Raw genomic sequence first — 23040 nt, forward strand, 5'->3', positions numbered from 1 at the left:
CCTCCAAACTGAGAAGCATATATTTAACATATACTCTTCACCCAAGGTAAGGAGGCAGAACTCTGACTGATTATATGCACTTAGTTACATGAGGTTGAAAGTCAAGGCTGAGATACAACTTTTATCTGCCATCCTGATCTCCTACTGTGCTTTCTTTTTAACAGAAAGCAAGCTGAATTACATTTTCTATCTTGGAGAGCAAAATCAATGATCAATCTGTCTTCTACATAGAGGAATCAAGAAAAAGAATGCAGTTACTTTTAAAATATGCAGACTTTTCTATTCCCCTCCTCACATAGGCTTTCATTTTCCACAGAAAAGTGGGGGGGGCAGGAGTGCAAAAACTAAAAACACAAAACAAACTGGCAGTTTACCCAGCCTCATTAAGCTTTCTCTGTAATATAACTTAACTGTCTAGCTATCTGAAAATTGGCTTTTTATCACACTTTGGCACCAAAAGTACGATATAGCTATTGGCATAAGCGGAAAGACTTAAGTATTTCATCCTGCTTCTGTCAGGAGATTATTAAACCAAGATGATTATTTGCAAATTTTCCTGGCAAATCTGACTGAGAACAAGCATTTAGTGTTCCAGGTTTATATCACTTTATCTTCTTCGTTCTCCTTTCTAAATACCTCCCCAACCACAACATCTCCGAAAGGTCAAGACTACAGCAAGTCTTCCAAATCCAATTTTAGCTGGGGTTCTTCTCCTCCGGTGCTAAAGAGTGTATTCTCTAATTTTGACTTTATAACATCTCATTATTTCGTTTCTGCTGACCTATGGCATGAGACGAATTCTGCCTTTTCCACGTCTTGTTGCTCATGCTTTATTACTTAGTCTGTTTTCTAGTGTGTTGTTTGAGACAGTATCTTCAAGTCCATGGAATGAATAGAGATAGAAAGGAGAGAAAAGTATTTCCACACATCTTTTAGGTTGGCAATCTTTCTGGAGTTCAAAAATTCCTGTGCACCACAGAGATCCTAGTTTCTGACACTGTGATATAAATATGCATAAGATCAAATATTCAGATCCAGGCCCCTCCATCCCTTATTATTGCATCTTTTCAACCACCTTGCAACTAAGGAAAACACTTCAGACAAATAGCCTGTTTTGATGTTCTGACCTATTTGAGGGGATTTAAGTTTTTTGAAAAGCATTACCATGTGAGCAGCGAGTATCTTCTGTAATTTGCAGGAGTCAATATAACCCATAATACACACAGCAAATAATGAAGCTATCTAGAAGCAAAAGTGAAAGAGAAGTTAAGACAATTTGTGGTGCTGTACACATTCATACAAAGAGATTACTGAAACAATGATTAACTATTCATACTAAAAAGAGATTATTCAAAGAATCATTAACTTCTATTGCTACTTTTTCTGCTAAGTACTTATAAAAACATGAGTCACCAAAACACAGCACTAACACATCATCTTTCACCCTCAGATGTAAAAAAGCCAAACAATCAACCAAAACTCCCCAACAAACCAAAGGAATCTTTCATGACGTTTTTTAACCTGAACTTTTCAGCAAAGTATGGGAATATCCATAATTTGCTGCTGAGAAAAAATGAGATTCATTGATTAGACAGCTTACGTGTTGCGAATGCTCCATCCCTGGCAGTGTTCAAGGCCAGGTTGGACAGGATCTTGGGTGACATGGTTTAGTGTGTGGTGGCCCTGCCCATGGCAAAGGAGTTGGAACTAAACGATCTTAAGGTCCTTTCCAACCCTAACTATTCTATGATTCTACTAAAGGCCACCTGGGAAATTAATGAAATTATGAATTGAACCTGTAATTTCAAATTTCAGGCCCAGCATTTGAACACGTTACAGTGATAAGTTTCTCACAATATTTTACAGAATTTAATGGCTTCCTCTTCTGCAGTTAGGAAACTTTCATACCACAGCATATATTGATTGTTCAAAGCTATGAACTCAAGCCAAGCAACATCTGCTACAAGACAGACAAATGAAAAGGGATGGAGACATAGATGGATTTCAGTCAACGGGCTATATTTCAATCAGTTTGAACGCTAAGAAAGTGTGCTATATGACAGTATCCTACTGCTCACATTAGCATTTGCTGTATTTCAACACTTGCTAAAGTTATCTCAACTGTTTGAGCTCTCAAGACAGTAAGATTATGCCACGATTGACAGGCTCATTAAAATTAAACAGGAAATCATGCAAAATCATGCCAGATATTACATGCCATGCAAACATTGCTCCATTTAAAAATTCAGAATAGCCTAAATAGATGCAAGATCAATGCTTTTTTATTTCTGTACTTCAATATACAAAGTTTGTTCTTGTTCTGCACTTGTTCTAATACACTGATCTTAGGCTGGTGGCTGCTTTTAAGGGAAAAGTAAGTCTTCTGCTCCTAGAAACAGAATGCCGAGTGGTGCAAATGGTCAATTTTTAAGTTTTAGACTAGAAAAATACTGATGTGATAAATGGTGTGAATCTTTCCCGAGAGCAAAAATGAAACTCGCCTAAAAGCAAAGCGTCAGTATAGCTGTGAATCCAGTGGCTGTCTGTCCAAAGCAGTCAATTTGCCTAGATAAAACAAAGAGGTGAATATAATCTTACCTGTGTTAGGAGAACAAACTGAGCAAACTGCCAGGGAAGCATGAAAAAGATATTAGAAACACACAGTGCAATCAAGCTTCCTGTATTAATATTCGGAATCCTTGGGAAAAAGAGACAGAATAGGCATCAGTAAGTAAAATTACACAGGTGTTTGCACATTATTGAAAAGTACAATTGAGATTGCAACAAAACCAAAGTTACCTTGGAACTTAGCTAGCAATAGCGATCAACTACAAATAACAGTGCTCAAATAAATTTAATATCCATTCTCCATCAGTTTCTAAAAACAAGAGTTCTGATGCTTAATGTTTCTTAACTATTAAGTCATTCATTACCGAACAAGTCTTCTGGCAGCATGCAATACAGCAGGCCAACCTATGTCACTTGTAGCCGTGCCTACAGGCACATCACCACCATTCCCATTTCAGTTGGGATCACAACTGTTCTCAGAACAGTCTGCATTTGAAAGCAATTTCACTCCTCTGTCTCCCATTTCTTCCATATTTACATGTTTTCTTCCGCTTCTTTCACAAAGCCTCAAGATTAACTTCTGTTGGAAGTCATGCTGAGCATGAGTCTAATGCCTTAAGTATTACATTATACAAATGTGATACAAGTCATAGGAATAATGGAGAATTTAAGTTCTAGTCTCTCTTCCAAAGATAGTTCCTATATTTCATTGGAATACTGCTACACATTAAACAGAGCTGCTTTTGACGCAGGAATTGTAACTGAGAAACAGAAAGTTAAAATGTTTTATCCCTTCTTTCGAACCTCGCTCTGAAACGCTTAGATTAAATACCTACTTCTCATCAATATGCAAACCCAACTAGTATTTATGTACCAAGATTTGAAGAACAGGAGTGAATCTAATCAAGAAGTGTCATAATTATAGATATGGAATATATGTGCTCTGACCGCCCTAACTTAAAGTGTAATTTCCTCCTTTTCTGTTTGACCTCACAACATAGCATTAAATGAACAGATATGACATCTAGCGATCACTCTACAAACTATTCCTCAAATTTCTAGACAGCATGTAGCTTTTCCTCACCTAAAAACCACAAGTTAGTGACAACCAGGAAACATTTTTTGTTTAATCATCAATAACTACAAATTGGTATGAGCTAATAAAGGAAAAACTGGGGTTACAAGTACAATATTCATCTAAATCATAAATATTTTGCAGATCTGATGCAATGGAGCTGGTGGAAAAGCCCTCAAGTACTAACAATCACGCTTATTTTTCAAAACAGAGGCAAGACAGTAACACAATCATGTTGCAAGCCAGAAACAACCATGGAAAAGCAGGGCTAAGAACTCAAGAGCATTCCTGCATTAATGTAATTAGGTTGCTCTAAATCATTTAACTAGTTAATTAGACTAGTTAGTCAGAAAACTGTAAGAACATACTAGCTTATGGGTGCCTATAGCATCCTCTGTTGCATAGCATAGGCTTATTCTAAGCGCAACCAACATACCACTCTCCAAGAGGCACAAAACCAATTGATGGAGTATCAGCTTGTTTCTCATGGGAAGGAAGTGACATCAACCAAACATTCTGATTTTTAGTTTAGATACGTATTTGCCAACACAGTAATTCTGATTTTTATTTTAATCATGTCTTCAAGTTGCAAAGTTTTTTCCTTTTAATAAGTGAGTAATATGACTGCAGTTCTACTGGTGCAGCGTCTGCAATGTAACAGCCACAGGAAAGTTTCTATGTTAATAATATCATTTCTATAGCACACAGAGGCATTTAAATAAATGCATTTAAATAAATGTCTTGTGACATTCAGTATTTTAAATCGTTGTAAAGAGCTAAGTATAAATGCAGAAGTACCTGAGGATATAGGTCAAGAGCAACATCTGAAGCACAAGGAATGGGTATGAGAAACTTTCACGAAGAGGTGGAGTCCACATGACACGAGTGCACTGAAAATAAGAACTCGGTTAGATGATAACAGTTGCTGCTACATTTCCGTAAAACAATGCATTTGTATTTCAGAAAGATGGACCACAGTTACTTCAGTAAAAAAAAAAAAACCAAAACCCAAAACACAAGCTACGTCAGATTTTGCTCACCGACTTAAAAAAAAACCCAAGCCAGGAAGCAGAAAAGAGAAGGAAAAAGGAAGCAGCTTCCAGACTTGAGGTCTCTGATGCTCTGTTTAATTAAAATAGATCACTGCTTTTCCAAAATTAAATGTGGCAGCTAGAAAACATCCAAGAAAAAAAGCCAGAACAGCAGCTGCTTGTCCCTGCTTCTGCTGAAATTAACAACTCACTCAAGTAATGAAAACCATTCTCAGATTCAGGCAGTGATTTGCCACACTTACACTGAGAAAGTGTGTGGAGAGAGGAACTGAAGGATAAACCAACATACTCTTCATTATGCCAGAGTTCTAGGTTATAAACATTTCACATTTCTACTAGTAAAAGCACAGGAAGTGTAACATCCAAAGCTGCCCTCCAAAACAGGCAGGTAGAATTGAACACGTGAAATTAAGCTCTTACAGATCTTATACTAACATACTTTGCTCTTTAATCTTAATGCAGCAAAGCATAATACAATGAAGTCAACTGAAAATCCTTTTCATTCACTTCTTGGGGTTAATGGCAAATGGCTCAGCTAGAACCATCATCTTCGTCGTTTATATTCAGCTCTTTTATAAAAAGTGCTTGCAGATGGCACTGACCATCAAAAGCATAATTACAACTTCACAGAACAACTCTGATGTACAAACAAATGCGTTTGAAATGGTTAGCAAGAGATTTGTACTAACAATTAGAAATAGGTTCTTTACAACTACAAGAAAGAATGCAGTTCATCTTAACATGAACCATAACATATCTATGAAATCTTACAGAATGTTAATGCCAGGATGTTTCTTCTCCTTCGCTTCATATAATCTTAAAACCATTTTTCAAAATGCTGTTTTACCAAAGAAGTCACTAGAATCAACACGATACCATTCCTTGCTTACTGTCTTGCTATTTCACAAATATGTGAAATTAATAGTGTAACATAAATGCAAAGTACAGAAGCTCACCACATGAATCACAGTCCTTGCCGTCTAAAAGCACTCTCTGTAAAAGCTGCATCCCGATTACCATTAAAATGAATCTTTCATAAACATATATACTAATATGTTGCCTTCGGCTGACTGCACAGATGTGATTATTTAATATTATTTTTATTAGCAATAAATATAATCATGATTATTCTAAAGCAGTCTTTTTGATTATTTTTCAAGACTATAGCAACATTTCATTTACCAAATCTTTCGATACTGGAGGAGATAAAGACAGGAAAGAAACGATGAGCACATAAAACCATAAAAAGGAAGCATTTCCTTAAAAGTGGATTGACTAATGTAGCCCATTCTTCTATATTTGGAATGTAACTCTAAATCATCTGTGGATGATTTATCAAGCCTGTAAACTAACTTTGCTGCAGGTATAAATACATCAGAGCCATCTAAGGTTGAAATCATTAAAACACAGTAGCACAAGCACAACACAAATAAACACATACTGCCTTAGGATTATTAGCTCAATGCCAGAAAGCTAACCACTTCTACACAGCATTAGATCCGAGATGCCTAGACTTGCAGATCAGGCTTACTCATGTAGCTCAGTCCTATCCTTCCAGAAAAGGAAAGCAAATTTTTAGCAAGTGGTTGAGCATCACTGTAAGTGCTGTTGAACCACACGCAAGATGTTTTCCACAATCGAAGAGTTAAATAAAACAGCTTTCTTATACACACACACACATGCATGCACACCCCTCACGTAATTCAACAGTACGCGCAATGAAGCCAGACCACCTACATACATGTATTAACATAATTCCATATGCACACCAACATCAAACACCTCTGAGTTATTAAGTGCAGTACAAACACAAAGAGCCAACTGAAATCTGACATTGCACCTCTGCAAGCAAGTCCTATTGCTCTCCAGAAAGCCATAGAGCTGAGCCTGAATCAGGGCCATCCTACTTCAGCTCCACCTAAGCCCAGAAGCCATCTGTGTAGATGAGCTCTCCTACAGTCTCCTGGATAGAACTGCCTGTGAAGTAAATGCTTCCCTTCATTACTGCTACCACTATCTTTGAAGTTTTCAGCTCGTTGCTTCCTGAAGTTACACTTCATTACCTTCACAGGCTTGGCAAAACAGTGCCTACTCCAACAGAATTTCCTAGCAAAGGACAAAACATTCACCTAACTTCAGAATGCCATTAAGAAGAATGGAAACCCACACAAAACTTTGTATTTACCCTTTTACAGCACTAAAAATCAAGTGTAGAAACTCCGTAACATTTAGCTGGTCTGGACCTGACAGTTAAAATGCTTGAGTGAAGGAGGATATTTAGAGAAACACATTTCAAATTAAACTTAAAATTAAAATAGCTATTTCATCATACAGATTTTTGTTTTATAAGCAAACTGTCAAAGTTCACTATGAATAGAAGCATCTGTGATTTTGTTATGTGCAACTTCATATTCTTCCTACTCAGTTTTCTGTCAAGTTCAGCTCAGTAAAGAAAACAAAACATAAATTTAACCCTTAGCAAAATGGTAAGGTAGACAGTTTCCATCTAGAAAATCTTAACAGTACAGCTGCATTTTAAGGAAAATAAAACAAATATTTATATACATAAAATGAAGATTAAAAAACAGAATCACTGTCTAAGTGTATCAGAATAAAAGCATGAATTTTCTTCCAAAGTATGAAACAATAAGACGACAGGGACATGGGGACACAGGGAGATGTTTTAAGTGACAGTTCTGTTTGTTTTTTTCCTGTAATGCAGCTTACTAAAGAAGTTTAGCACTGGAATTCTCTCTCTATACACAGTTTCTAAATTCTGTGTATCCTGGCTACAGTATACCAGTACTGTATTTATTTGCCTTTTTGCGTGTGTGAGCATTCATGTGCTATACATTTTCAGGTCATAGCCTAATTTTGCTTTCAGTAATGTCTTACTCCCTTTAAATTCATCCCTTAACCGATAACCAACATCATTATCTTGAAGGAAAAGAGAACTAGCTTAAACTTAAAAGAAAGAAAAAAGGAGATGGTGGTTGCAGAGGGAGACCTACCTCTCCATGGTTGAAAAAGAAACAAGCCACAGTAACAAGGCCTCCTAGACGGCTCCCACTGTGAAAAGAACAGGGAAAACGTGAAGCAACACTTACGTACAGCTAAGCTTACTGGAGGGGATGCTTTCAAGCATCATGGAAAGCAATTCACAGTGAACATACGATATTAAAATACTAGTTAGCAAGATAATATTCATTTCAGAGCAGATCATCAGCTCTTTTCTGCAGAACAGCAATTTTAATGTCAATAGTTTGGAAAATGGTTATTCCACTCCTCACTAACTTTGCTTCAGATCATCACATCTTGTGCTTCATCTGCTGCACCCAGAGCTTGGCCTTCAAAGCGCCAAACTTTCTTTTTTTTCTAAACACCAGGCAATATAAATGGGGTATTTCTTCCCTTTCAGAAAACTTTGGAATTTGCATGCTCAAACCAACCGGGAATTTTGGTCTGAATCCAAGAGTACGTTAACATAAATCAAGCACATTCAGAAACATATTGAATTAACTCATGACATGGTCAACACAAGATACAATTTAACTCTGATGTGAAATACTGTGATGTTAACATGAGAAAGTTTTTCAAGCCCCTGTGAGGATTTTTATATGTTTCTAAACCAATCAAATTCACCTGCTGAATAATTAGTACCATGGAGTCACCACTAAACCCAAGGATATTACTTAGATTTATCTCATCACAAAACAGCCATAGGTGAGGTTCCTTTTTATTTGACTGGATTTGTAATTACTCATGTCCTGTGATAGAAAGCAAAGAACATTTTTGTGTACACAGGTGCACTACTACTATGAATGACAGAATATACAAACAACCCTCAGATCCTTTCAGATCCTTCACCCATCACCAATACACAGATCAAACAGAATGAATGAGTTCTGGGTGCAAACTCTGTGGGTTAAAGATACCAACTGTGTGCTAAAACAATCTCTAGGAATCGTGCATTCTGGCACACAGAACTCAAACAGATTCTAAAAGCATCCACAGTGAAGCCCAAACTGACTAAAAGAATGAACTTTTATTTAAAAATGTTAGTCTTGGAAACAAAACAAACTAAAAAAATAGGAAAAAACCCCCAAGCACCCAAAACCAGAAACAAAAGTCCATGCTAAAGATTAATATTGTGATAAAACCTTGAAGGCCAGAATACAAAGATCTTGTTTGTATTATGAGTGCTTCAGACATATTAGCCTTTATAAGGAATCGCTATTTTGTCACGTGAGAAAAGATCACTAAATGTAAAGCACAGAACAGGGAAATGCACCTTGTCAGTATCTTTTCCAGAAAGGGAAGTGAACAGAGCCTGTTTCACAGAGGGTTATGGATAGTGTTGAGTCAGACTGTCTTCTAACAGTGCAATGCTACCACTTACGAGAGACAGTAGTAAAGCCTATCTACACCAGTATAAAAGACAAAGGATAACTGTTTCCCCTGAAACTCCTGTGTTTCAGTACTTGCCCTTCAGCTGGAACCTACTTACCCCGTGTTTAATACAGAATAATCTACATTTAATACATACTTAGTATTTTTAAAGGAAGTGCAAACAGTTACGCTTTGTGCGGTAAGAGTGACCTCTGGAATAATGAAAGAGCTAGTCTTTTTACTCCCTGCATACAGTAAGCTGCAGCTTAAAGTCATCTGGGGAAACGCTGTAATTCACTGATTAACAAGCAAGAAACAAAATACTAGAAAAGTACTGTCAGAAGGAGATATGGGAAATTTACTCCAGACACAGTATTTAACAATGGGCTTCAGTATTTTGTCCCCTGACTACAAGAATAGAGAGGCAGGGAAGGTTGGGGGGAGGCAGAATCTTACAACTGCATGAAGTATTTATCATGCAAATACCATTCTTTTGTCCATACAAAACCAATAAAGAATGGCATGAGTTCTCACCATATTGCCTCAGTTATCTTAACAGAGAATGCTTCAGAGCTTGAGACTAACTTGCATTATATAAGATTCCAAAGCGCATTTCATAACCATAGACCATACACAGAGTGCTAGGGCAGGGAAATACTATATTTGGCGATTTTCTAAGCTTGGGGGAAAATTGGTTAAGTCCTACAACAAAAAAATAGTCCTACAAAAGCACCTAGCTTTCTGCTAGTGTAACTCTTTCCACAAGCTTATTATAATGTACAGTGAGCACAGATGTGAGAACACATGCTAGCTTGGAAAATAATTACAAGAGAGTGGTTTTCCACTATCCTACCACCTTCCATCACTAGTCAAAGTTGCAAAGCGGCTAAAAGCAAATAAAGACTGTAATAAAAAAATTACACATTCTATGAATATATATAGAAAAAAACGCCAGAAAAAAACCCCACAATTATGTAAGCTTGAGATGATTACTGCTAATGAATTCAGGAATGAAGAGATAAATATTAGAGGATGGCTTCCCACCGTCAAATAAGTCAGGCCATGAAAAAGCCTTTCAAAATGCACTGCAGAAACAGATGAGCTTTATGAAGGAGACTTATGCCAATTCATAAGATTACCTACTTCAGTGTCGTAGAACTGCATTACTCCAGATTCAGTTCTTTTACTTCTCACACCTTATGGAAAAACCTAAATGTTCTGTCTTCGCTTTGACTAAGAGGAACCTTGGAACAGCCATAATGACTAAGCAGTCATCTTGATCTGGTATCCAACTATGAATATTCTTCAGAACAAACAAATAAATAAGATCAAAATCCTATCTGCAGGAAACTTTGCAGTCACTTGTTATTTCTCATAGTGCCAGAAAGCCAGTGGCTTACGTGCTGGAAGAACTGCATGCATATCCTAGTTATCTTGACTACCTACACTACAGATCATCTATGTTAAAAACTGAATTACTATCAACACTTGGTAGTTATTTATATTCAACACAGCCCAAGTACTGAGAAAGTACTGAGAAATTAAGACCTTACTAGTTTTTCAATGACATTAATATATAAAATGTGGGTTTACATACACATCCCTTAAGAGAAAAATGACAAGCTAATGATAGGGATATTTGAAGTTTATCTACTTCCTCAAAACATGAGACATTCATTTCCTATGTTAAGAAATACAAACATAAATGCTTTACCCTCAAACACCTAATACTTGCACTAGGCAAACTTCCTCTTTTCACTGTCAGCTCCTGCCCTGCACTGATCTTTGTCTGAACTATCAGCACAAGCTTTAGGGTGAGCAGGAAAAAAAGCACAAGACAGCAAAGCCAGGGAATGAGGCAGAAAAACAACCACATCTCTCAGAGGAAAATGTAGCAGCCTTTTGCTTTTTTGCAAAACTGACAAATTAAAATAGAGGTAAGCAGAAAAAAATTGCCACTTCCAGTTTTCTGACGAATGGAGAGTCTATTTTTGTATGGAAGCATATTACAGTTCCTGAAATTTAAGGATACTGAAAACAGAAATTCATAGAAAAAAGGAAGTGTGTACGTATCTCCAAAAGAACGCACTATCTTAAAAGATACTCTGCCTTCTCATTTAAGTTAGAGTTGAAAGACATGCCATATGACTTCAGGCAAAGCATTGGGAAAACTCCAATCCTGGTTAAAAGCATACTGCCATCCAAACTGCTTTAAAAAATTACTTGCACTGATAATTTTAAAAGCAGAAATGTGTCAAAAGCCATTAAAAAAATGTACAGCATTTAGATTTATCCACAACCTGGTGGTATCAATGAGACACCACTTCGCTGAAATCTTCCACTTTTTCCAGCATCATCATTTTAAGCAAAAAGCTTTTCTGTTCCAGTAATTTTTTTTTTGTTGCAGTATATATGTAATAAAAAACACTACTACTGTACAAATAAGCAGCATCTCATAAAAATATTTCAGTATTCACTTTTTCAAATTCCGTATAAAACAATGACAGTACCAACTAAATAGCTCAGTCTCAACTGCCTTACCTGAGGTATGTACCGTATATGAAGAACAGCGACATCATTAATCCATTCAAAAGAAAAATCATAGCAACATAAAAGGAAGCAGGGTCTCCCAACCCTAACAAACAAACAGTTAATACATGTTGTCAAACAGAGAAGAAAGATTACATTGCTTCTAAACAACCATACAGTCAGTATAACACAGCACATAGCATACTACCTTAATACATCTACAGAGACAGCAAATCACATCCGATGCTCTTTCCTTTGTTTCATTAGAAGCCAAGAGATTTTCCAGTAAAGCACATCTTTCAATTTATTTATTCACAAACACTTCTGCGTTCAGACTTCTGTTACTCTCTTTCCCATTATTTCTTTACACCCTCCTGGCTCTAATCATTTCAGCAGTACAGCACAAAAACCCTTATTTATTATAAGGAAGGTAGTAAAACTTTATAGTTTCGTATGTAGAAATTAGTATTCACTGTTGCTGAAAATACAGCAAGACAGTTCTCTAAAGAAAGATGATATTATGCTCACCAAACATGGTAGTCTCAATAGTTGGTGGTTTTGTTGGTTTGGGTTCATTTTTACAAAAAACAGGAATGAAAAGTTATATTCACTATTTACTGCTTCTGAATGATTCATTTTCTCCAATTATGTCAAGCTCTGAAGAAAGTTCTTCTAGCCTTTGTGCAAAGGAAAAACACTAACTTGTCGGCACACAAAGACATTTTAAATGATAAAATGAAATGACTTTAAAAGCTACCGTCTATCCGACTTACATTAACCGACTGCAGAACATCTCAAAAGTGCCTCTCAGCATGGTACTATTACCACATAACACTTACTTGACAAGCCAATACTTTAAACGTGGGTAGAAAAAAAACCCACCACAAAAAAAGTGGCAGCATGCAAGCTTTGATATCAAAATCAAGGTACACGATTGAAATTCTTATGCTGAATAGCAGGTCAGAAGAGGAAGAGAATTCTTCCCAGCAGAATCACTACACAAGATTTCTCCAAAAGGGAGCCTTGTTGTTACTGGTTTTCCCATCATTCCCACTCCTCAAGTTGTACTTAGGGGAAGAAATACAAAGGGTAAGATTTTGAAATGAAGGAAATTGGAATGCATTGGGAATTCTACAAAAGCTACAGAAATTTAACACAGGTACAGTGGCCTCCAATTACAGTTAGGAGATCTTATTCTTTATAACACTCCCAACATTATACAGGCTCAGACTACAAATGTGAAGTTTTGAAGTGCAGTACAGCAGTTCAACCTAGGCAGGAGGAGCTATCCCACATTCTCACCCCTAGCGTTCTTCAAAGTATCTTTTCATGCTTCTCACTTTTGTTGTGAACCTGCCACAAACAGAGGCTTAGCCAAATGAAAACATGTCCGTGATAAAGACACAGGAACATTTATTACTTCTGAAATACATCAAGCCACTACTAAATGCTTCCACGAAGAAGCTAGAATAAAACACAACTCACCCTCACAGCTTTCAACAGGACTAAGCCCTTTTCCTCTGTTTACAGTCCAACACATCTTTGTGGGTACACCAAGGAAATCCATAATGGCAGTATAGATGCGGTACCAGCTGGCGAGGACCACCTAGGTGGAGAACAGGATTTGAAGTTTCTGAAAAGGAACTCTGAGATCAGCTCAATGCCCAAAGTAACCTCTCATGACAACTGGCCCTCATCCAGGATTTTTTTAAACCTAGGATTTCTCAACTACTTAGGTTTTTTGACTATAATTTCCTAAAGGCATCTGACATAAACCAAGTGTTCATTAACAGATTGAAATTCTGCCTGCTTTAGAATAGAAATAATTTCATGCATCAAACTGCAGTATTTGAAAAAATTATGTATTTCAATACTCTTTTGTTTATCATATATTAAAATCTCAGATTTTGTTGACAGAGGACAGTTGGCCAAATTAAATCCATTAAAACCCATTAATTTTTTTTCCACCTGGCAAGAATATTCATGGACAAAGCCTTCGGGGTTTTTACTCAGATAAACTGTGAAAGGTTAAGTTTAAGCATGCATTAGAAAGGGCTTCCAGATGCAATGTAAGACAGCATTTCCATTTCTTCCATGCAAAGGCTGCAATGTTTTTATAACAAAACCCAAATTAAATCTCAACACCCGACACAGAAAACATCAGCATTTTATACACAGAAAAATGATGACTCATCTCACAGCAGAGTCACTAGTTAACGTTATCCAGCTATTCTGTCAGGATATAACTGACTTTATGGAGTTCATAAATGAGTAATGTGGCCATTCCAGTTGAGCTGCTTTGAAAGTTATAACCCAGGGGTTCCCAGGCTGAAAATGTTTCACCGCTGCAGTATTAGCTGTCTGGGCCCTGTGTCGCAGAAAACATGTGCAAGAAGGATGATTCCCTCTCTTCTTTCCCCATACAATTAATAAAACTCTATGTCACTTCATTCTTCAAAAGGGAAACACGGGGAATTACACCTTGGCCTCTGAAAATATGATGGAGTAAATAGTCCTGGAAACCACTTCCGAACATACTAAGGACAAAAAAAAAACCTGACTGGAAGCAGTCAGCATGGATTTACAAAGGGGAAATCACACCTGCCCAACTTCATAACCTTCTGAGATGACAGTCTTGGTAGCTGAGGGGACAGCTCTGGATGGTTTATGTTTGGGTTTTGGTTTTTTTAAGCTGGTGCCGATCTTGTTCTATGTCTTAAGACTCGATGATGGCACAAGAGAACATCTTCAGCAAGTTTATGCATGATACCAAATTGGAAGGAGAGATCGATGCTTTTGCTGCCATTCAGAGGAACCCCAACAGGCTAGAGAAATGGACCAATGGGAATCTCATGAAAGGTAAATGCAAAGACCTGCAGTGGGAAGGAACAGTATCACGCACCAGTACAGATTGGAGCTGACCAGCCAGAAAGCAGTGTTGCAGCAAAGGACCTGTGACTTCTGGTGGACAATCTGTACTTAAGCCAGCAATAAGCCCTTGTTGCAAAGAAAGCCAAATGTATCCTCAACTGTGTGTCACCAGGACAAGAAAGGCAATCCTTCCCCTCCACTCAGCACTACCAAGACTGTATCTCCCGTGCTAAGTCTGCTTCTGGGCTGCTCAAGACAAGGTGGCCATAGAGTAAGGATAACTGAGACTTTTCAGTTGACAAGACAAGAGATGATGATAATTAATTGAAATACATAGGAAAAATGTTTCTTACGTTGAGGGCTGTCAAACACTGGAACAGGTTGCCCAGACGTGGAGATGCTCAAAATGAAACCAAAGATGGCCCTGAGCAACCTGCTCTATTTCCCTTGCTTTGAGCAGAGTGTTGAGACTAGATCTTCAGACATCTATTCCCCAACCTCAACTGCTCTGTGATTCTACAAATTCATTAATACCAGGGCTCAAATCATCGTGGCTTACTTCATCTGTGGCCTTTACACTCTCACAATGTAAATCTTACCTATTTAAAATACAGCTAAATCTTTATAGGCTTAGACTCCCTGCCTCAATATTGTGTCCTGCAAAGTACACTATCCTGAATTCCTGCAGGCTTTCTGAATGCCTGTGCCCTGGCACTTCTGACTAAGTACGTGCACATACATGAACCTGACATTTGCCCCATCTCCAGATGGGCAACAACAGGACTGGGGAACCAAATCCGAATCTTTCCTCCCATCACCTGAAAATGGTTTGTGCACTGCCAACAGAATGCATATGGCAGCTCAGAGACATCTGTCTAATATATCTGCATCGCCAGCCTTGAATCTGACATTACCCTAAGCACATAAAACATTCTTGCTTGAACGTTTTAGAATGAACCAATGTTGCACTAAAATAACCTATTAATTTATCAACTTAACCTCTTTATGTCACAAGTGCTTGTGTCTGCTGCAGATGTTTCCACACATCAATACTCCTTAAAAAGGCACCAGGTTAGGTACTTCATGCAAATCATAGAGGTATTTTTTGCCCAAAGCTACCCTCCATGGAACAGTTAACATGGGCATACAAATGAAAGTGAACCAGTAAGTAGTACAAAATTGCTAGGTCAATCAGAGCACAAGGCCATTTTTGGAACTTCTACTGTCCTATATCAGATGAGGCAGTAAAAGCAAAATTTGGAAAACAAAAGACTGGCTCTCAGACCCAGATCTCTGTGGGCCAGGCCACTCTTCCGGTGTATAAGAACACCAAAATCAATCCCTTTTACTAGGTGCCTTTGATTAAGCACTTTAATGCCAACTACGTGTCTTTGTAATGCTCATCAGTCCCGCTCCAATTTTCACCATCACTGCTACACACGGAAATATGAACTGTTCCACCACAGTGAATGTCCAGGAAGCAAACTTGACACATTATCTCTCCACCACAGAGACCAATACATTATCTCTCTGCCATTCTGCATCACGGATGACAGACGAAAACACCACAACTACAGGAACAACCTGACTATGCAGCAAATGCTTGGAAAATCAAGACTTTACTGGGACTATAATATTGTACAGTTACAAAGACTGACATGTTGATTTTGACAGGTTTTTTTACTGCTTATATTTATAATTTACATAGATGATGTAGTGATTGCTATTGAGTCACTTTATTTTTTTCTTTCTCTTGAAGTTTTCATGTCTAGTACTAGCTGTACTTGCAAGTGAATCGTTCTACTTCTTTTAATGGGTTTAACATCATGGTTAGTAACTGGATTCCAAGGCTATTTTTGATTAAATTGATTTTGAAATCCACTAAACAAACATTTAACTAAAATTCAGCCTTAATGCTACTATTGGGCTGGAAAAAAGCTGGAAAGATCCTAAAATATCAACTAGGAAATGAAACACTTTGCGAAAATATGACTGGATACAGAGTATCAAAAGGAAAAATTTCACTGCCAACAAATAAATCCACAAGTCTTCCCACCACTCAGCCTCATTATAATAATAAGTAACTCTAGATAAATTTGGAGAACATACTTCACAGGCCAAGTTGCACCTATTGACAGTTTTATAGATGTAGTTATGTGGAAACAAAGTACTCAAGAAATACACTTACAAAAATTTACAGGAAGGCTAGATATTAAGCAGTAAATTTCTGTAAGGAGCAGAGGAGACTATATGTCTGCTTTGCGTGCCCACATAGGCAGAGATGAATGAATTCATACCTTATCACCAAGTTCTATGAGCCAGTACAATCCTAGAAAACTCTGAATGAACAGACAAGCCTACACATTGTGCACAGTAATCTGTGCACCTACTGCTCTTACAGCATGTCAGCCACTGTATCTGATTGCTCTTGTTTTGATTTCATCATCCAATTTACTTAGTCATCTTTCATGGTGATACCGATGAGCCTCTAAAAGCAAGTTCATTTGACCAGGTACCTTAGATTTTTGCAAGTCAGACTATAGCTGAAGTCAATAAATCTTTCTGAGCTAAAGAAAATAACTTAATAGTATTCAAGCAAGGCATATGTTCCTAATATTGCATTTCTAGAACTGAACTGCAATCCCTTTGGAGTTAAAAAGCAAAAACAAACCACAGAAAACCCCACAAAAAAACCCCAAAACCAGTGAGAGGGTAACAAAAAGCACTCATCTATAGCATTTATTTCTTCCAGAGCAAGGAATTTAGAAACAAATGAGACCACCACATGCAAGTTGTATAAATACATGCATGCTGAGAACTCTTACACATATAGCTCCCGAAAGCAGCTCTGCTCCGAGCGAGCAGGAGAATGAGTATAAATGCTAACATCTGACAATTACAGCCATTATTAGTCCTTGATTCTGATGCTGCTTACGCACAGAGTTACAGAAAAGTACATTAACCAAGGAGATTTCCCTTTTCAAAAGGTCCGCAAAACACTGCAGAACCATGAGAGAGAAAAACAAACATTCCTGTCATTAAAAACATGTTCTTTTTAGTGACAAAAAAAAGCAAAGTAGGAACGTAAGTTAACCAGGTAACAAGTCTAACATCAAGTACGTACAAAACAACAGCACTCAGTCTTCTACAGAGGAATTTCTTCTGCAACATTGAAGTAAACTATTACCATTCATGGATTTTAGGCCAGAGTGAACTATGATGTGCTAATTCATTGTCTTACACAAAATGCAAGCTGAAATAACCTCTCGGTACCTGTATCACTGCAGGCATTATTGTCACATACTACTGATACCTTATGTGTCATATTTCCTGAAGTACACAATGTCAGCAACTTACTTGCTTTCAGTGAAAAGAACAAAAGACAACAAGAAGTGTAGAATTGGATTGCAACTTTAGGGCATGAAATACCAAGATCTAGAAAGTATTCGCGTTTGATACTTGCAGTCTGAGAATTGATCTCAACATACCAAGTAACTGTCTCATTTTAAATCTAACTTAAGCAACACTTCATTAGTCACTGTATCTTTACAACCACATTTTCCAGAGTAACATTTCTTACAAATTCACAGGCAAATCTAAAGAAACCAAACATTTATCAGAAGGTATCATTTTTAAAATGTAGCTCACCTCTGGGTAAAGATTGAACCTTTGTAAGGTGTTAATCACTAAAGGGTACTCAGTTAGTCTGTCATTCATAATTGCCCATACTCCATTCCAAAATGATGGTGCCTCAATAATGATCTTGAAGTAGGAATAATAAAGACCCTACAGGAAAGCAGAATTATTATTTAGGATTAAAGAGAACACCTCTGCTTCAGGAACTGCCATATAAAACCTTTGTTTTTAAATGAAATTTTGTAATAGAACAAATAGGACAAAATGCTTTGACTATCTAGTTTTTCAAATCTCTTCAATTAGTGCCACTGAAACAAGCAATGTGGGCTTCCTTCCACCTTGTTTCATAGCACGTCTTGAGAGCTCTCATTTGCGCTGGTAACTGTCCACTAGCACAACATTTCACAATTCTCAAAATGAAAGCAGCCAAAAGGTGTATATGTATGCAAACATCTATTCATTTCAAAAGTTATTTTTTAAAAGAGATGCATAACAAGACTAGAATTGAAGGAAAGCTCAAGGTACTTTTAGCTTTATATTTTAGGTCCTCTAGAATCATACTTTCTAATTATACTTTAAGTGAACTGTGAAGAGATATATTCATAGCTATCAGCTGCAAGACACACAAATGTTCGCAAGTAAAAGTGTAAAGCACGTTAGTTGCAAGATATCAACATATTTACTGATCCAGAAGGTATTAAGAAATTTTGGGAAGCCCACGATCACAAGATTATAGACAGAAGTTTTCCAATCACTACATTTTTATTGAAACATAATCTAACCATTTCTGTGCGAAAAGCCATTTCTCTTTCTAGCGTTGACAGGTGAGAAAAATGACGGTCGTTTTCAAACAGAGTTGTTATGTGACACCTGTTGAAAAATAATAACAATTAAAACTGAATATAGAGGTTTCAAACCTGTGCTAAGTCATAAACACCAAGGAGCAACTGGCAAAACATTCAATGAAGACCCAACGTTTACTTACAAACTTTTCGATTTACTCATACATTATACCAACATTGTCCTCCATTCAGATTATTTTAAATGGAAAAGATATGAGCTCATAGAGCATTCATTAAATTCTACTATGAAATTAGTCATAACACTCTTAATTTATTTTAACTGAAGTGCAGATACTGAAGGATCAAAAGTTTAATGCTATTAAAACTATCAAGTCTACACATTAGGAAAGAAAATTCAAATACCTGACAAAAGAATCACAGCTTAAAAACTGGTGAAAATCACAGTGTGAAGCAGCGCATGGTTTTTTCCACAAAAATCTTTCCTGACTTGTACTATAACACAGTTATCTGCCATCATGTGTAGATGTGCTTACCAACAAAATTGTGTTTAAATAAAAGTGCAAGTATCGAGGGGAAGCCAGGAAAAATGCACATAATTTTGGAGGCAAAATGTGCAAAGAGGAGCTTCATCTCCAAAAAGGATGGAAAAAGAAATAGAGCACTGCACATGACTCTGCTTTTGAATAGGAATTTGCAAGAAACAATCTACTAAAAAATCAATAGCTCTTTTTGAGCTAGGAAACAAAACAGAGTGGCAAAAGCTGTTACTTTTTATCTCTGCAAAAGCAGCTGGCGAAACCCACTATAGAAGCCATTCTATATCAAGTGTATACAACAAAAAAGATGGATGATGATTAGGGTGGAACCTGAAACACAAGGATTGCGTTGACAAAAAACAGTCGAAAGGCCATTCTTCTGTACATAAAGAAAACATTGGCCAGGCTTCCCTGAAGAGGTTAAAGAAAACATGATGTAAAACTAAGAAATTAAAGCAGAATCTAAATAAGCAGATCATAGCACAAAGTTGAAAGGGTTTACCTGTACTTTCAAAATCCACTGAGTTAAAAAGGTCTGTTAGGTGGAAATGCACCTGAATTTGTACAGCTAAGCAACAATTTTCCACCTGGAAAGCAGGCTTCACTCTTCACTAAACAGGCTTAAGAAACCTTTCACGTGAGCTTCACACGAACAGAATTACTCATCTTGAAGAAAACAATTTAGTATTGAGAGGAAAGATCTAAATATATGTATTATTCCAAAAGCTTGCATAAATACGAGCCAAAATGATATTTTAGTTATTTTAAAATACCATATTACTCTCAAGCAATAAATTTAACCTTACCAATGTAGGACTCCTGCAAAAGCAGCTGTAAAGGAAACAAAAGGTGCCAAGTTACTCAAATATTTAAATAACTGAACATGAAATCATGTTCATTAAAGTAATTACAGTATTATTTCAGAGATGCACAGAAGTTACTCAGCCTCCAGAGGAAGAGAAGAATAAGAACATCTGAGTTAACGTTCATGGCCAGCTCTGAAAATCTGAAATTATGCTGATGGTATTCAGCAATAGGCAATGCTTCCACCTATATCCTGCATCACTCAAGTTGACCCATCAGAATCTACTACACCCATTCCAGCTACCAATAACAAAACTGAATCATAAGCATTTTTCAAATAACAAACATAAGTATTTTTAACACTCTGAAGTTACTACTGTGAGCGTTCACCCAGCTCCTGCTAAGATTTTGGCTAACACATAGCTCACGCTAAGGCCTTATGTATGCTAGCAGCCGCGCTGTTAAGTCAAAGCAAGGGCAACACACAGGCAGGACCTGGCGGCCAGAGAGGGCTAACAGTCATTATGCAGCCATCACCACCTTCAGCTTCCTGTCTCCTGCAGCCAGAATGCTCACATATTGATTGCCTGGAAATTTCTTTAGAATCTGTTCACTCACAGAAATGGTACAGACCAGACTTCAAAAAGCTGGAAGATATAAATACATCAGCTTACCCAAAAAGTGTTCAAAGCAGATCCAGCATCAGCTGGACTGTTGAGGCTTTTGTGCTTCCCCATGTGATACAGGAGACCCCCCTCTACACCACAACAGAAGAGGAAGGATGAGCTCTCCCACCATCAGCTAGATAACTGTTTTGCAATTATCAAGTCAGCAGCTACAAGTTGCAAATTAGAGAAAGTGCAAGTTAGAAACATCGCACCTTAAGTGGCAAATTAGTGAATTCCCAAGTTGGACTACTCTGTACAGAGCGGATTGAGCCCTTGCTTGTTGTGTCTGTAGTTTTCTTTCCTAATGAGCTCACAAAAGTTTAATTTACAGAGACAATTGTCCTGTAAATTTGAGAGATCCAAACAGACCACGACAACCAACACAAACCTAATTGCAACTGTAATTGCTAAAACACGTAGGCTCTGCATGTAGTTACATTCCATTTATCCATTTGGAGACTATCTGTGCTGTTGTCACACAAATACGGAACAAGGAAGGCACTCTGAGGGACAAACAGAAAAGATAAATGATGATTAAGTGGTGGCTAAACAGTCTAGGAAGGTGGAAGGTGTCCCCGTCCGTGGCAGGGGGTTGGAACTAGATGGGCTTTAAGGTCCCTTCCAACCCAAACCAGTCTGGGATCCTATAAAGGGCAGGCATTGAGAAGGACTACATTGCTCTTTCTATACTGAAGGCATCTTGGTTGCTCTCTAGGCACGCAGTGGCTATGTGTCATAGAAAGGTCGGTAAGACTGGTTGCCTTCAGTCCAAGAGAACCTTTATGGTTAATGAAGAGCCCTCTTATTCACACAAGCTATACGGAGCAGAGAGAAAGTGGAGGGGACAACCATGCTTACACCCAGCGGGAGCCGGAAAGGTGCTGAGCACCACATCCGTCTCCAGGGTGCTGATCAGCACACACAGCATCAGCCACCCTGATGACACAGGATGAGTCAAGGTGCTTGCACAGAGGTAAAACAGCGTGCAGGTACCTGCGCACTGATGCAGAGCATAGTCGGAGAGTTACTGAACACAGATGTGTGTTCAGACTGCATGGTATTGGCATATGGTCATCTGTTTCTGGAAAGCAGCAGGGACAAGAGAAAGAAAAACTTTGCAAACCCATTCAATTTACATGGAAGAGGAGTAGACTGAATGTATGCTTCATGTGCCAACGTATATCCCCAAACCACTTATTCCTGCAACAGGGAGCCTGGAAGTGCTACTGCTGATAGTACTTATTGTCACCACAATGCTGCTGCTGGCAGTACTTGTTACCATTGTCAACACAGGTCATAAATGTAGTCTGATGCATTATGAACCTCAATTTTAACATTCAAGTTTTGTATATGAAGATGTGTGAAGTGAAACTGGGCAAGATGGGGCGAGGAGAGGAAGGAAAAAACCAGAATTACCTAAGGGAAAAAAAAACCAAACTCTACCTGCCTGCACAATTTAAAGTTTCCCTCAAGTTACATGCTTCATATAGTAGTTGAGGTGGGACACTACTACACTGAAACTTCCTTAACAGTCTTTCAGCTCCACTTTGGCCACCAAAGTAGTTTTCTCAAGGAGAAGCCTGGATTTCAGTTAGAAAATGCATACCATAAGCTTTCATTTAGAACTTTACATTTTTACATATGCTTTCTAGAATAAATAAAAAATATCACAAAAGGATTGCTCAGTTTAGTTCACATTAAGTGGAATTTAGTGTCTTAGGAAAGTTTCAGGAGTTTGGATTCTTTTTTTTTTTTTTATACTAAGGACATTTCCCTTAGCTCTCATGGAGGGCTGCAAATTCCTTTTTCAGAAAAGCAGATACAGATATGATCTGGAATTCAAGGTAAGCCTATTTAGCTATATCAGCAACACAGCAAACCATACTACATAAACAAACGTGTTTTGCAGTAATTGTATGGAATGAAACAGAGCCGTCCATACCTTTCTTAGTACTTACTGAGTCACACATTTGCACAAAGCATTATTTCATTTCTCAGCAACATTTCTAAGATTCCCAATCAGATTAGATGCTGAAATACATTTACACATACACATACCCCAACTATAAAGAAATATCCATTTTAAGACAGATTACGTGTTAGGTAAGA

At 37.6% G+C, this 23040-nt stretch overlaps 1 protein-coding gene across 3 annotated transcripts in view; it reads right to left on the bottom strand.

Moving 5' to 3' along the window:
- Window positions 1-23040, bottom strand: part of DPY19L1 (dpy-19 like C-mannosyltransferase 1) — a 40261-nt gene that overhangs the window by 13777 nt on the left and 3444 nt on the right. For 2 of the 3 annotated variants that reach the window (XM_030496171.1, XM_030496190.1), the window contains exons 3-11: window positions 20266-20290; window positions 18903-18990; window positions 18133-18270; window positions 13099-13219; window positions 11626-11719; window positions 7707-7764; window positions 4442-4533; window positions 2599-2698; window positions 1165-1242 (exon numbers count right to left, since the gene is read on the bottom strand). In XM_030496171.1, the coding sequence (XP_030352031.1) occupies window positions 1165-1242; window positions 2599-2698; window positions 4442-4533; window positions 7707-7764; window positions 11626-11719; window positions 13099-13219; window positions 18133-18270; window positions 18903-18990; window positions 20266-20290 (794 nt within the window). Of the gene's footprint in view, window positions 1-1164; window positions 1243-2598; window positions 2699-4441; window positions 4534-7706; window positions 7765-11625; window positions 11720-13098; window positions 13220-18132; window positions 18271-18902; window positions 18991-19691; window positions 19917-20265; window positions 20291-23040 lie in introns of those variants that run through there. The other variant, XM_030496181.1, reaches the window with a different exon arrangement.

The sequence above is a fragment of the Strigops habroptila genome, chromosome 1, assembly GCF_004027225.2.
Source record: "Strigops habroptila isolate Jane chromosome 1, bStrHab1.2.pri, whole genome shotgun sequence".
Classification (NCBI taxonomy): domain Eukaryota; kingdom Metazoa; phylum Chordata; class Aves; order Psittaciformes; family Psittacidae; genus Strigops; species Strigops habroptila.